The sequence below is a fragment of the Acipenser ruthenus genome, chromosome 1 (assembly GCF_902713425.1).
Source record: "Acipenser ruthenus chromosome 1, fAciRut3.2 maternal haplotype, whole genome shotgun sequence".
In the NCBI taxonomy this organism is placed as follows: domain Eukaryota; kingdom Metazoa; phylum Chordata; class Actinopteri; order Acipenseriformes; family Acipenseridae; genus Acipenser; species Acipenser ruthenus.
In genome coordinates this window covers 36222697-36238076 of record NC_081189.1, presented here as the reverse complement: position 1 = coordinate 36238076, position 15380 = coordinate 36222697, and the positions used below count along the sequence as shown (strand labels likewise).

The 15380-nt window shown below is 35.3% G+C and overlaps 2 protein-coding genes across 18 annotated transcripts in view; both read left to right on the top strand.

Moving 5' to 3' along the window:
* LOC117972799 (transcription factor 4-like) overlaps positions 1 to 5513 on the top strand; it is a 175617-nt gene extending 170104 nt beyond the window's left edge. For all 15 annotated transcript variants that reach the window (XM_059024479.1, XM_059024459.1, XM_059024482.1 and 12 more), the window contains one exon: positions 63 to 5513. In XM_059024479.1, coding sequence (XP_058880462.1) covers positions 63 to 111 — 49 coding nt within the window. In that variant the 3' untranslated portion in view covers positions 112 to 5513. The remainder of the gene's footprint in view (positions 1 to 62) is intronic.
* Positions 5514 to 11892: 6379 nt separating this feature from the next.
* LOC117420743 (cingulin-like) overlaps positions 11893 to 15380 on the top strand; it is a 48564-nt gene continuing 45076 nt past the window's right edge. For all 3 annotated transcript variants that reach the window (XM_059024437.1, XM_034034323.3, XM_059024432.1), the window contains exon 1: positions 11893 to 11998. The gene's annotated coding sequence lies outside the window, so the exon portion shown is untranslated. The remainder of the gene's footprint in view (positions 11999 to 15380) is intronic.

Genomic DNA, 15380 nt, shown 5'->3' with positions numbered 1-15380 from the left:
TTGTACTTGAATGAGGCAGCAGCTGCTTACTGTCTTAATAACCAAGGTCTTCTCCTCCACAGGTCCAAGTTGCCAGAGTTCTTCAAAATGATGAGCGACCACTTCCTTTGACAACGTTGTTATCTTAATCCCACAAACCAACACTTTCCCCACCCCTTTCTTGTGTAAAATAGAGACAAATGCAAGTAGCTTAGAAACACAGACACAAGAGATTTTTTCAGCATTCCCGATAACGTTAAATTGCAACTTGAGGTGAACAACTCTCTAAACATATCATTAGGAATGTTCTAACAATGTTGCAAGCTGTTGTGCACAGCCTAGAGACTGAATGTCAATCTTCTCCACACTGTGGAACAATGCATTTGTGCCTGAACTTCTTTTGGAAAAAAAAAATATATAATCAATTTGTAAGTCTTGAAAAAAACAATATTTAATTTAAAAAATTGTAAAACTTGCAATAATGAAAAAGTGTACTTCGGAAAAAAATAGATTAAAAAAATGTTGGTGTTCTAGTCAGCTAGTGTTTCTATTTACTGGAGGATAAAGGGAATCATTGCTGCCCCTATAGCTACTTAAACCAGCAAATGTCCTGATTATAACTTTAGTCATATCATTAGCCATTCCTTTGCATAGGAAGAGCAGATGGATCTTATGAGCATAGGGGAGAAAGGCAGTAGTTTATTGACTGTTGCTTATTTACTGGGCTTATGCTGTCACTCAGTATGAGATGGAAATGAGCTAGATTAGTAGAATTTAGTGATTTTCTTTTTTTCTACTTACTAAGACCTGAAGACTTGCTTTGTAGGTACTGTATGGCTCAGACTTGCAATGCTGTTGACTAGCTCTGCATATGTTTTCCATGGGGAAAACCCTGTACCCAGTGCCATGGCTATGGACAAATTAAAGCCACGTGAAGAGAGGCACATTTAGCTTTTTTAGTCTTACCCAGGTCACTCCTACAACCCATCCCGACCCCACTCCCCAGAGATGCAATGTTAACATGCTACAGTTTTACCAATGTGCCTTTTAGAGTTCATATCATTAAAGGGAACAGGAGGATGCTATCTGAACTTTTTAGGATGCAAGCTTAGGGAACTTGTTGGTCATTAGGTCTATGCAGTCAGGTTTTTTCTAACCTGTTAAAAAACAAAAAAAACAAGAAAAAAAATATTTTTTGGATAAACTGTATTTAATGTATTGTATGCTTATATATGTAATTAGGAGACGTGTTCCTGAACGACCATGTTTGTGTAAATTATCCCAAGTTGCGGCCCATTTTCGTACTTCGTGAAAAAACAAGTGTTGTATAGGTCTTAAGTAACCTTAAGTAATGGCTTTCTATGAGCCACAGTAGTCCTTCAGTACAGTATGTGGTTGTATGTGTAGATTTGATTTTTAGTCTGTTCTGGTTTCACTGTCAAGGCAACAGCAAATTCTGCAGCAGAAATGACAGCGGTGTTAATGCCGTTTTAACTCATCGACTCAAAATAGACACTGCAACTGGAAGAAATATACAGAGGTTATGCTGAATCTAAAAGAGAAATTTAGAAAGATCATTGATTTCTATAATCATATGGAGCAAAATGGAAAAGGCACCTCAGTATAACTTCTAAAGTCACGGGTTGTTTGGCTGTTTAAGTGCCATGGAAGGTGATGTGGCTGCTCATGGCACCATATAGACTAAACACCATTCGGGAAAGGCAAAAGAGTTCCATCTGCTCTACTTATTGCCAATTAGCTGTTAATGAAACACAGATATTTGTAAATTTTATGCAACAAATGCAAACATCATTATTTTGAAATTGTGTATGTAAAAGTTATATTTTTACATGTAGACTATTGTTATGTGTTTAGAATATGTTGTATCCGTTTTTAAGAAAAACAATGAATTCAGTGTGTGTTGAAAATGTGTCACATTGAAAATGTAGTGGATTCAAGCTTCAAAAAAATATCTTTCAATTTTATGTTTATATTGGGAACATTTTTGGGTGAAAAAACAGAACAAAATAAGGTATTTAAGATTATGTGTCATGCTCCATACTCATCTACATTGCAGTTAAAAGTGTATTTGGAAACAAATTGTGTATATAGTCATATAAAAACAGGGTTTAAGTGTCTTCGGTAAAGAGAAAAATTGTTTGACTTAAGACCTGGAGGTGGATCAATTGAATGATATAATTGCTGTGCTTCTATCGGTCACTTGAGCCAAGTGCCAAAATGAATAATGAAGTGCATTAATTACAGTTATGCACATAGGGCACGTATCTGTCCTGCACAAATGTATTTCCCTCTGTCCAATTAACTGAGAGCATCAATTACAGATTACACTGGTTGAACTCTGCTTTTGTTGAAGTGGATCTAAAAGGAAGGGGTATATGAATGCAATCATATGAGTGCATTCAATAAAAAAGGACGAGGCATCAAGCTCAATAACCAATATTTACAGCCATTAATAGTCTCTAAAAGTTGAAAGGGAAGTTTGAAAACATCAATTTTTCATTAGATACTCATATACAGGTGCACTCCAGTTATAACGGATCCTGTTAGAACGTGCGACACATGGTTAACAACGTATTGAGGAGGCACGTCCCTGCCAAACAACATGGGTTTTAATGAGGAATTACTCTGGTTAAAACGGACTTGTTTATAATGTATATACTGTTTAATACATACAGTTTTCCTGTTTCATAGACATGTCTTTTGCGTTAAATACGTACAGTTTTCCTGTTCCAGAGGTAGATATTTTGCACAAATAAGGTACATCCGGGACAGTAAATGACAGTCACGGCGGCATTTGTGACGTCAGGCAGGAAAAACAGTTGCTGTTTACTTTTACTTTTATGTTTTTTTTTGGCACAGCCGTTGTACAGTTTAAACGTATAACTGATACAATTTTTATTACATTTCGTGAAAATATAAATAGTAAAATATTACTACTTGTATTGTACAGCCCACAGGGGTGTGTTTTGTACAAATAATAAACTCCTGTTCTTTGGCAGTTAAGCTTTCTTGTATTATTTATATTTAAGGTACTTCTGTTCACAGTTACATACAGCATTTCAAATTGTGTTTACTACGTACTTCATTTATAAAGTACTGATTTCAGTTGTCCCTTGGAGTCTGTTATAAGTGGAGTGCACCTGTAATTGTGTGTAAAAAATGTTTTAAAGCATGTAAGCACCAGATCAAGGGCTAATTCCAATACTGTATATGTGTGTGTGTTTGGCCCAGTAATAAATTGTGACAGTTTTACCGGCTATGTGGCCACAGTCAGCAGGCAGAAGTTTATTCAAATGTTACAGGCTTATCGAATGTCCCATCAAGTCTTTGGTATTGTGAGAAATATATGTGAAGAGCAGACAAGGCTGTTTCCATTCCCCTGAAATTGTGATACTTTGACAAGCCCAAACTTGTTATAACACTTATTGCTACTGTCTTAATGTTGCACTTCCTGAAGACTAAAGAGACAAGTGCTTTTCGTTACCGACTTCTTAACCCATGGGTCGTCATAGCAATGGAGCACACTTAATTTGTTTTCATAGTTGGCAGCACTTTCGTGTCAAGTTAATTTCCTTAAATCCAAAACGATTATAAGCCACAAGGCTTAGAAAAATGTTCATAATACACAGAAAGTTTCCATTTTGTTATATTGTTGTGTTTTTGTTGTTTTTTGGTTATTGTTTTGTTTTTGTTTTTTTTTTATTGAAAACATGATGGTATTCTAGCATCTTGCCTCTCAAATGCTTCTTCTACAGTATGCATTGTGACAACAGTAATTCAAGGATTCATAGATGTATGGTGTCAGCAGCCAACTAATTTGCACGTTATGCATTAAATGTTTAGAGCATTTAATGTTTGCTTTAGCATATATTACAGGAGTGTTACACTACAGTCACTTTGCTAATGAATTTTCTCCTGCTGGTGCGTGCACCCAACTGATTACAAAAGTTCAGTCCCTTCATTTGTTTAATTATACAATAGAAAAAGGTCAGGCTAGTTAATGCTAGAAGGTTTATTTGAAGAAATACATTTTTGGAATGTATGGCTGGAGCTGACCTAAAAAAGTTTCATGTGTAAGTGATTACTGCGTAAAACAAAAGGTTACATGGCTAATAGGTAGGGGTTGCTTCAGTTGACTTACAATTCAAATGTACTGCTTGAAAGAAATTAGCTGCCAATAAAGACTTTCAGTCAAAAGTTAATGCAACCATGTTGGTTATGTGATAAAATATATATATTTTTCTGAATTGATCCACCTCCATTCTTTTTAGAACATGCTAACATATAAATTAGAAACTGTTCATTTAAGTTTGGGGAGGGGGAAGGGGGTTCCATTTGTCTTCAACGTAGCTACAATGAACACTAACGCCTATAAACTGTCAATCAAGTCAAGGATGCAATTTGTACTGATCCAGTCTTCCGATGTTTTGGTTTTTTTTTGAGGGAGAGACGGGAACCCTTTTTTTGTGTCAAGAGGCTAAATTTACAAAACTGAATAATGAATAGTTATCATCAGAAAATAATCATGAACAAGCACAAAATTGCTGACTGGAAAAAAATAAAGTAATATATATATATATATATATATATATATATATATATATATATATATATATATATATATATATAAAAATAAATAAATCAATTATAACAAATCAAACATGAGGCACAGAGGCTTCTAGGCCTGACATCTTTTTTTTTTCTTTTGGGTAGACATTTCTTTCTCATGGATTTTAATTCATCTTTGTGCAGTGCTGGTTTGACCATGTTCATTTCAAAGTATTATAGACATATGTAATGGTTAAAATATATGAACTGTGGCCTTTTTCATTCTTCTTGTTACTTGTGATGCAATTAAGTGAAGAAAAAAAGCAGAGATATACCATGTATCAGTGCCTGGCTTTTTGTTATAAAGCTTCTTTTGTCTAGTGCTCTTTTGCTATGAAATAGACTAGTGCACCCTATTACAAAAAAATACATTAAAAATCTAAATTTAAAATTAACTATATTTGGCTTATTTTTCGCAGGGGCAATCCTTTTATACCATGAATATTGAAAAAAAAAGACAATGTCAGATTCTGAATATTTCTCTTTGTAGATTTTTGGAATCATTCTGAGTAAAAGTTTGTTACTTTATTTTACTATTTAAAGATGTTATTTTACCATGTGTTACTGAGACGAAACTGTATGGTTTTTCGTGGTTGGTCGCATACTGCCATTTGCGGCTGTGCACATACCTGCAGCAGTGAAAAATAAAAAACAGTTACACTTTGTTTCCAATGTGTGGCTGAGTGCCTCGACTTTTTTTTTCCATGTTTTTGGTGTATTTTTTTTTTGTTGTTTTTTTTTTTTTTTTTTGATTAGTAGAAGTGTCCAAAACAGGTTGTGTGCTGGAGTTACTCTTTAAGCCAACTCATTGTAGGCCATTACCTGTTATTTTACATCTGTAGTTATTCAATGAAGTCATGTACATGACCGTTCTGTAGCAATAAATGTGCCATTTTTATAACCTAGTGCTTTCCTGTGTCTTGTTTCTTTTTATCCTTCAGGACAAAGTTATAATGTTAGTTCTTTATCTCTTCTGCCTGAGGCCCCATTAGGTCGTAATGAATGGTCGCACCTTGACTTGCTTCGTCATGCTTCAGAAATTAATAATTTGCCTGCAGGTTAAACAGACTGATTCCAAGTAGAAATTCATGCTGTGTAGGGTGGGGAACACCAATTGTGAAATCAGTTCCCATCAAGCACGATCTGTTGCCAATAGCTAGCGAGTCATTTTGTTCTGTTCTAAAATGCAACTAAAAACATGATTGGCAACAAAAGAACTATTACTTCTGGAAAATCCCATATTGTACAGCGGCATTATGTTGCCAAAATAATGTGGGGGTGAATAAGATCTGGGAATATCCCATAAATTCCAAGTCACTGTTTTTTCTATTTCAATTTACACACAAACACACACACAAATGCACAAAGGTAACCAAGCAGTGCCCTATTCTTTAACTTACAGTATAGAGGGTATCTAGTTTTTAAATAGTCATAACCCTGCCCTGGGTTCTAGATTCCAGTAGGTCATAACGGAATGTTTGGTGGTGAATTTAGCAATCAGTGAACAGTCAGCGTCACAAAACAATCACACATTTGAGGCAGTCAGTTAACCAGAAGATACATGCATGTTCCATTATGTATCTTAAATACATTGTTAAACAAAAAATTACAGCAATTGCATTAGTTTCACATTTGACATTTTTACAGTACCTTGTTAGAGGTCTTGGTTTATTGTAACCTTTATTTAAGTAAGAGTTTTCTGTGATATTTCATAACGATGAAACAATGTTGATAATCTAGGTGCTTAATAGATCATTTTGTTTTTCTATGGAAAATGCCCTTTAGATGTATTCAGAACACTGGTCATTTTGCTAACATACTATTTCAAGACTTCAGTTTCTGTTTTCCTTAGTGTTCACGTAAATAGCAACAACTGGATATTTTACTTCAAACTGAAAGAGGGATTGGCAATGCCTGGGCCCCACCCTGCCACCCCCATTACGCTATACTGCATTCCTCATCCAGACTCCAGTATCAACTTGCTGCCTTTACTGTAAATGCTCATATTCATTCACAGACTTGCTGACCTCAACAAGAGTTGTTTTTTTCCCCTAAACTGTTCCACACCCACCTGCATGTGCAGTACTTACTTACAATTCAGCAGCAGCCTTTATGACAAAATGCATTGTTATAATACTGGTTCAAAGGGTTAGTAGAAGATTATACACTTCAATACTAGGGTCAAGGCAGCACCAAAAAAGTATTTTCTAAAATTACACTTCACTTGTTGTCACTATCAACTGTCTTGATAACATTTAGGCATTGTTGTCTTTATCAAATATTGTATTGCAAGATGTTTTTGAGAATGTTAATTTTATGGCAAGATACAATCACTGTAGAATCAACACTTTTTCCTGGGTTGTTCTAAAAATTACTTTCCATCATAAGAGTTTTTTTTTGTGTTTTTCTGCGTTTTTTATACTAAGATGCAAAGGGCTGAGTTGTATCTGATTTCTACGTAGATTATCAAACAGATTAATGAAGCCTGTGAGTCAGTCATTAATTGCCCTGAGAAGTGATTGGTTTACCACTTGTTAAAGCATGTCTAATAGATGATGCATCATGCAGGTTATGAAACATCTTGCTTTATAATACCATGATGTAGTCATATCAGTAAGCCAATTACAAAGTACATTGGAATTCCTTTATCTATGCTTGAATTCTTAGATTTCACCAATGTACTACCCAGTCTTACAATCCACCATATTTATACTACTCCAGTGGATGTGGTGGACCACAGACACACACACAAGTTTGAAACTCCTGTCCCTTTCTGATCCAACCGGAGAAAGTTTCACTGCTTGCATAGCAATGTGTGTGTAATGGAAAAAATACTAACCATGTTCTGAAGTAAAATATCTCAAGGGTAATATGGTTTGAAGTACAAAGTTTGCACGCCAATTAACAAACCTAAAATGCCACGCTTTATTTGCACAGTGTTTAGGTCGTGTTAAAAAGTAAAGGAATGCTACATCTGAAAAAAAAATATTAAGATATTTACAAAGCAACTGGTCTACAGTAAACGCACCACTCTGAGTGAGTCATTCTGCATTCCTAAAAAATGGAAAACATTTTGAGGTACCAATGCACTGCTGAAGTGGCTGCTTCTTTATAATCGTGTGCATATTTTTTAAAGATGGATTTCTGTCCCAGCATAACAAGATATTTAGTAAGGAAATGATCTGAGTTGGGTAAAAACAATCAGTTATTCTCAGTTTAAAAAAATAAAATAAACAATTGCAAGCCTCGTCTTATCAATGAGTGTACAATTAGCAAGACAATTGGATTGTTTTTCTTCTAAAATGTACCTTGTAAATGAGGGTAATTATCTTCCTTTACATTGCTGTACAGAACCTGTGACATACAGTATATCTACAGTGTATACATACAACCTTGAAAACAATGTCTTTACTGGTATATACTGTAGATATATCAAATACCAAGATTACGTCCCTGTCATTACATAAGTTAACCTGCGCAGGTAATAAAATGTGACAGCATAGTAAAAACAACTGAACCTTGGGCCCGCCTTACATTACCACATGCTTTGAAACGTGTCATCCCAAGGGAAGATATAAATCCCCACATATACAGCATTGTAGGTGTCACTGTTCTTTATTGCGTGAAACATTGTTCACATCATACCTCATGCCCCACACCTCCTAAAGCCTAATGCTAAACTGGTCTCCCACAAGGGTGGCTGAGCATTTCTGAACCTTATCTGGTCTCATCAAGTGGGGTTCTGGCTTACTTACTTTATAGAATATTGTATAATTATTGTTAAGGCTGCTTAATTCTTAAATGTTCTGTACTGGTCTTTGAATCTTAAGAGGAAGGGAGTTAATCCTAAAGTAACCCATTCATTTATGAAAAATATTGTTTTCAAAGACTAACAAAGAACATTGATATTCCAGTTTAACTTATAAAATTGTATTGGAAATTCCCCTTCGCTTAAATTCACATACCAGTTGAAGGGTCATATGCAGGCAAGTGTAATTACAGACATTTATAAGATTGGTTTCAAAGTCCAATACAGTTGAAGTTGAAATATTAAAATTGAGCAACAGGTCACAGTTGCTCAGTTACCAAGTATATAGTAATTAGTCCTCTATTTCTTTTGCTGTTGAAATCCTTAGTGGAAGTTAAACCAATAAAATGGGTATAAAGAAGATTTTATTTTTAAAGTACTTCTCATATTACTGAATTTAGGGATATTTTTATATTCTACACACATTTTAGTACAAAAATTACATAGGAAGAATACAAGGCTTAGAATTCAGAGCTGAAGGTGTTTTTTGTTCAACTAATTTTCTTTTGTTTTGCACTTTGATATCTCTGCCCTTCAACTAATAAAGTGAAAAATTGCACATTTAACACGTTTAATGATGTTTCAATGAAGCCCAAACTGCTCAAAACAAATATACTCTAAAATGTTAACACTGTAATTATAGGTCCATAAATGTTTTGCATAATTCTCACATTTTTGGGCACTAAATCCATGGTTACCATAGGTCAAAACAAAGAACATTCCATTCCAGATACAATAATTGCTCTTCAGCATGAGTATGATTAGGTTCAAGTTCACAAAGCCAAACAAGAAGGCCATTCCTGCTCTTCACCATTGCAAGGTATGAACATTCCATTCTTGAGATTCCAGATCAGCAACAATATATTGTGTTTGAATGTGTGTTGAGAGTAGTGACTTGGTGAATCTGCAAGAGATGTGCTGCTTCACTTACAGTTTATATTGTGTTTTATTTGAAAATGTTCTTCATCTTGTTTCAAGAGAAAACATGTAATACCAAAACAGTACAGTACTAAGTACAAAACATAATATAAAGAGAATGGTATATGTGATAGAATAAATTGAACACATTAAGTAAAGGGAATATGTGAAACAATGGGTAGTAATTGTAAAGAAAAGGGCTTGTAACCAGGAGGTCTGCAGTTTAAATCGTGGCTCACTAACTGACTCAGTGTGACCCTGAACAAGTCACTTAACCTCCTTGTGCTCCATCTTTCGGGCGAGACGTTGTAGTAAGTGACTCTGCAGCTGATGCATCGTTCACACACCCTAGTCTCTGTAAGTTGCCTTGGATAAAGGTGTCTGCTAAATAAACAAATAATAATAATAATGTTTAAGAAGTATGTATCATTAACAGTGTCTAGCGGTCTTGACAGATGTAACTGCAGAATGGTTAATGTGAAGTATTGTATACCAACAAATATGTACAATAACTCAAAGTATGCTGTCTCTATCCAGCAGAATGGAAAAAGTCTTCACATGGCTTCAATATGACAGAAATATTAGGTCTCAGATCAAAGTAAAGTGTTACATTTTGCCCAAAGTTTTCATTAAATTGAAGATATGAAGGTGAGAAACACTATAAGTAGATGAAGCAGCGGGGGGGGGGGACTTCATAATTGTACTTCATAGATGTACATTGCTACAAAGATATCAGTTTGATCTACTGTGTGGCTACGTGACAGACAGAACATTTCTTCACGTAAGGACATTTTTAAAGCATTAATGACTTTTCAACTCATAATCTTACCAATAATATTAATGTGCGTATGGGTAGGACAAGTGCTTTGTCACCTGATGAGCAAAAATACTATTAGCAATGAATACAATTTCTATATAACAGGAAGGAACACAATTGGGTGCTGGCTCGTATGGTAATACTCTCTAGTTTGGTGTCATTAGGCAATAGGTTAACACTTGGATGTGTCAAACAGGCAACACATTCCTTCAATCAGCACACCTTCTTGTACATGTGAGCTATGAAGTTATCCTGCAGTAAACATTTCGCATAGAGGACAACGCCCAAGGTATCTATTGTTTTCAACACAAACAAAAGATTCTCGATGTATAGTTAACAATACCGAAGACCTTCATTTTATGTATAAACATTAACATACTGTTTTGTCACATGACAAAGAAAAAACAAATTGACTTGGTCCCATATTGTTCCAAAACAATGCATCACAAATATCTCTAAAAGCTATCAAATTGTAACATCAAAATCATATTACACTATATATGTATTTAGTTACTGTAAATGCAGTCATAACAAGCAATGCCTTTTTATACAGGTATTTTATCATGATGCTCTTCAATTCTTTCAGTACTTTACTAGGCAGAACACCTGTTCTAAGATAACTAATAAACAGTTCTATGTACAGTATTGAATTAACAAAGAAATAATAATTGGCTTATGTACTGCCTGCACTTAATTAAGACCTACCCTGGAGTTGGGCATGTTCTCTGGAAGGCTGAACGAATGTCATTGATTACCTAAGTATTGTTGGTAATGAAATCCCACAACAATGATGCACTGGTAGCCTGATGGTGATGACAAGATACTACCATGGCAACCACAATCCCCGGATCTCAATCCAATTGAGCAGGTGTGGGATGAACTTGAACAACACATTCATAATGACAGTCCTCTGTCTACCTCTCAGCACCAGTTGTGTGAAATATTAATTACTTTCCAGCACTTTGTGCAGTCTAAGCCATGTCATGCCCCAACCCGATATTAGTTCAGATCCTAATAAAGTGACCTTGCAGTGTATATTAATAGACTTTCTGGATTATGACATTGAGTGGGGTGAAAACCTGTATCTTTCAGCACCCTATGCTGTATATTTGTTTTTAATATACAGTATAATGTACAGTATAAGAACAATTTTACTGTATCTGTGACATAATTTGCATCTGATACCAACTGTCTGATACAAGCCATCTGATACAAACATTGTAAGAACAATTAGAAAATGAACTGTGTGGGTATTATATGCAACTATTCAACAACAAGCATAAGAATCCAGAAGGTTCTCAGTTACTTCATAAGGAGCATGATAGTAGGTACAGTGTATTGCTATAGATTTTGTAGTAGTATTAGTAGTAGTAATTATCGTCTGATATATTTTCTAAATAGTATTCATAACAAATCCTTATTCTACCGTATATACAAGTGTGTTAATGTTTTGGACCATATTTAACCATACAGCTCTACATCTCCCTTTTTACTTGTAAAAATTCACAGGGTGGTATGGTTCATCGTACAATACATTTTATACTACAACTTGACTTGTGTGAAAGTTAAAGAAAGGGAGCTGACGATAAAAACAGTTAAATAAACCAATACAAACTGTGCGGTTTTTAAAAAACGTATCCGTGCGCTTCACAGAGGTAGGTAGGAGACTGAAGTATACTGTAGTCTTACAAATGCAGGTGGTGTTTAAAAAAAACAACATTTACAGGTATGCTCCACCCACTAGATATGGTTTTGAAAGTCTATGTACTTTACAAGCAGTCAAGTTTCCAGAGCTGATGTCACACACGAGAAGTCAAGGAGCTTCGGAGGGAACGGTAAATGTACAGGTACGTCAAAATTGTGTTAATTATATAACCACGCTGTTTCTTGTGAACATCTTGCTCCTCAGTTAAACAGGTAGACAAATGTTGATTTACTGTAACTTAAACTCTAAATGTACTGTTTCCTTAGACCTTTTCACAGGTTAATGACTGTGATTCGATGAAGTGTGTATAGATTTACCTAATAAAAATACGTTTATTTATTTTTTAACAAAGGATAAGAAACATTTTTAAATTCAGCTTGTTCTGTGTTGCCCTCAGAATGCGTTGGAGCTAACTCACCTTTCTGGTTTTGATAAGACAAATGTAAAAGCATTGCCAACGGTAGTTTTACTTATTATTTATCATATGTAGGCTATTACAGGGTTACAGTATTTGTCGTCAATATGTAACGACAAATATCAGAAATCCTGCTGAAAATTCCATGTTGAGAACTGAAACAAATAATGCGTGATTTCAGGATATTTCGCTGTTGCACGTGCTTCAGTCTTGAATTTGGTTTTAAATTGAACATAACTACATGTAGCTTTTATTATTTTTGTTTCATAGAACGTTTCATGTAAAAGCCTCAAAAAATCTTACTGCTGTATACAATACAGACGTTCACCATTGGATGTTTTGTCTAGCAACTGGCTAGATGGGTTTCAACTCGCTGGTGGCATTGTTTCAGTGCCTGGAATTCTGGTACTGTATTGTTAACATGTACTCAGCCCAAGGTGACTGCTGATTTATCATTTGTAGCAATTGTCTGTTCGTCTTTTTTGATAATTGCTTTTCTTTGGTACTCTAAATAGCATCTTGATTTTTTTTTTAATTCATACTCATTTACTGGTATGTCTGAGTATAAACTCTGCTAGTTGGTAAGAGATGCTATATTTCATAGGCGTGTGAAATGTATCGCCTTGGAGAGATTGTAAAGTTTTAAATCCTTGTGGCAGTAATAATCCCCTGGTGTCTGTTCACTACTGTGTGTTATTCCTTGGAACCATGCCTTATTGGGAAGCAGAAACCTTGTTGACAGTCCTACTTGTTTACATTCCCCAATGTAGGGCATGTGTGAGTACGTTTGTAAGCTGTTATTCTGTTGAAAAAACTGAAGGGCAAATACTGTGATGTTCTATTTAAAGCCAGCAAGTGATAAATGTCTTGCAGTTTCACTGAAATGTATTGAATGGTAATTTGTCAAAACATGTACAATGAGATACAAATCCATGGGGCTTTTTATGGGTATTGTCATATCAGATAGATATCAAATATTATTCAGAAAACTGTCAAAACACTCTTTCATGTGACTTTGAGGCTAAGAGCTCACTTAGAAAATCAACCAAATCTTTGCTGGTGCCTACACATAATCATTAGGTTGTTATGTCATCTGAGAATCAATTATTGAGATCAGTAAAAACATAAAAGATTCCCTGACCTGAACAGAAAACATGTATGTCCTCTGAGCCAAAACTACCAGTTACATTCCCTTGTTGACCTAGATTAACCCACCAACACAAATGGCGACTCAGTGTTTTAAGCCCATCTGCACCAAAAAAGGACAGTATTGTAGGCCAACAGAAATGTACCCAAAGTGAAGCAGATGCAGGGATTAATAACCTGGTGCTGTGCTACAAACAAATAATAGATCTGTGGAACACATGGTAAATCTCAGCCACTGATCCACTTGCAAATGCTGATGTCATGATTATAGATGATGCATGATGACCACAGAACTATACTTGTTGGTTTCTGAAAAATGTTGCTTTAGTCAAGAGGTGTGGACAAACTTTTCCTCAGTTGGTCACTCTTAAAGAGTTTCATTAATGAATGCCTTCATCAGTGCTGAAGGCCTTAGCTGAAACTGTCCCACGTTGGCATACATTGCGGCTGTTTCTCTTCATACCGTTATAAAAAATATAAAAATTTGTCTGACACAAACCTGATCTACAAATGCAGTTCAGCTATGTTTAAAGTGATTGCAAGGTGTGGCTCCTCCAGCAGAGATGCAATATGTTATCAAATATCAACTAAGACAGGAAATATTACATTTTTTTAAAAATCTTTTTGGACTACACCCTTTTTCGATAGGGGGTGTTCACGTCAGGAATGAGGTGAGCACACAGAGCTATGCTTATAAGCCATCATGACGCCTCTTTGCCATGTGCCTAATCAGTGCCATCGGTCCTGCAACTTTCATGACCACTAAATTCACACATTTTTATGGAAAAAAAACTCTAGTTTTCATATGGGAAAAGCATGGAGTAATACTGTCCATGTCTTGTGGAATCACCCTTTAATTGGGCAAGTTTTTCTTGACTGTTTTTTTTTTTTTTTTCTCTCAGATCACACCCAGTAGTGTAGACATATATAAAATACAGAGAATAATGGGAGCATTGTGAGGATAACAAAAAAAAATGTCAACAGTTCAACATTTCATCTCTGTGACTGTGTTTAAAAAATCCATTCTTAATTTTCTCTCTCTCTCTCTCTCTCAAGCCTACCAGGCAGGAAGCGACAACGCACATGTCCAGGGCAACTATATATTGCTTCCCTGATGCTGCAATAAGCTGTACAGTACAGGAATTAAAAACAGTGTGGAACCAAACAGCAGTAAAAAGAGCCATATATAGCTGCACTATACCAGTGAACTTCCTGACAGAATTAGCCAGTAAATATATCAATTATAAAAAATCAGCAGCATAGACTATTTGGGCATTTTCACGCTAATGGAGTACACATGTGTAACACAAAGTTTGAAAAATAAAGTTCATGATGTGATGTTCATCCCCCTCTTATCATATGCTCTAGAGTCTTAATGGCATAGAATTATTAAAGGGAAGATAACTTCTCATGTTGCACAAATGTTGCAGGCACTTTATACTCCATGCATGGTAACGCTGCGAATGAGGATGGACACGAGGCATGAAAAGAGCCCAGAAAATTACAATTGTGTTAAGTTTGTACATGACTTGTTATTCATTGACATTTTATTATGAAAAACAGTCAAATATGTTTGTCCAAGGTATTACTTATGATGCTTTAATCAAGTTTTGTTGCTTGCACACAATTATCAGACGCCTTTATCCACGGCGACTTTGTGAGGGTGTGCCGAGTGGCTGATGTTAAACAGGGAGGATGCAAAAAAAACAAAAATTCAGTTAAAAGAAACAAATACTTTATTTGTGAACAAAAGTAAGCTTGTTCTTTCAACAAATAACTATTTATCCTGGATCAAAACAAAAAAAAAAACACAATCCTTCTATAGCTAGGCTACCACAGAGGTCAGGTACTAACGTCCAGCCCACCCAGAGCTCCTCATACTGACCACTTTTATACCTTCTCAAGTAGGTCATTACCCCAGTAAAAACACACAGATTGAATAAACATTAATTTATTGGGTAGT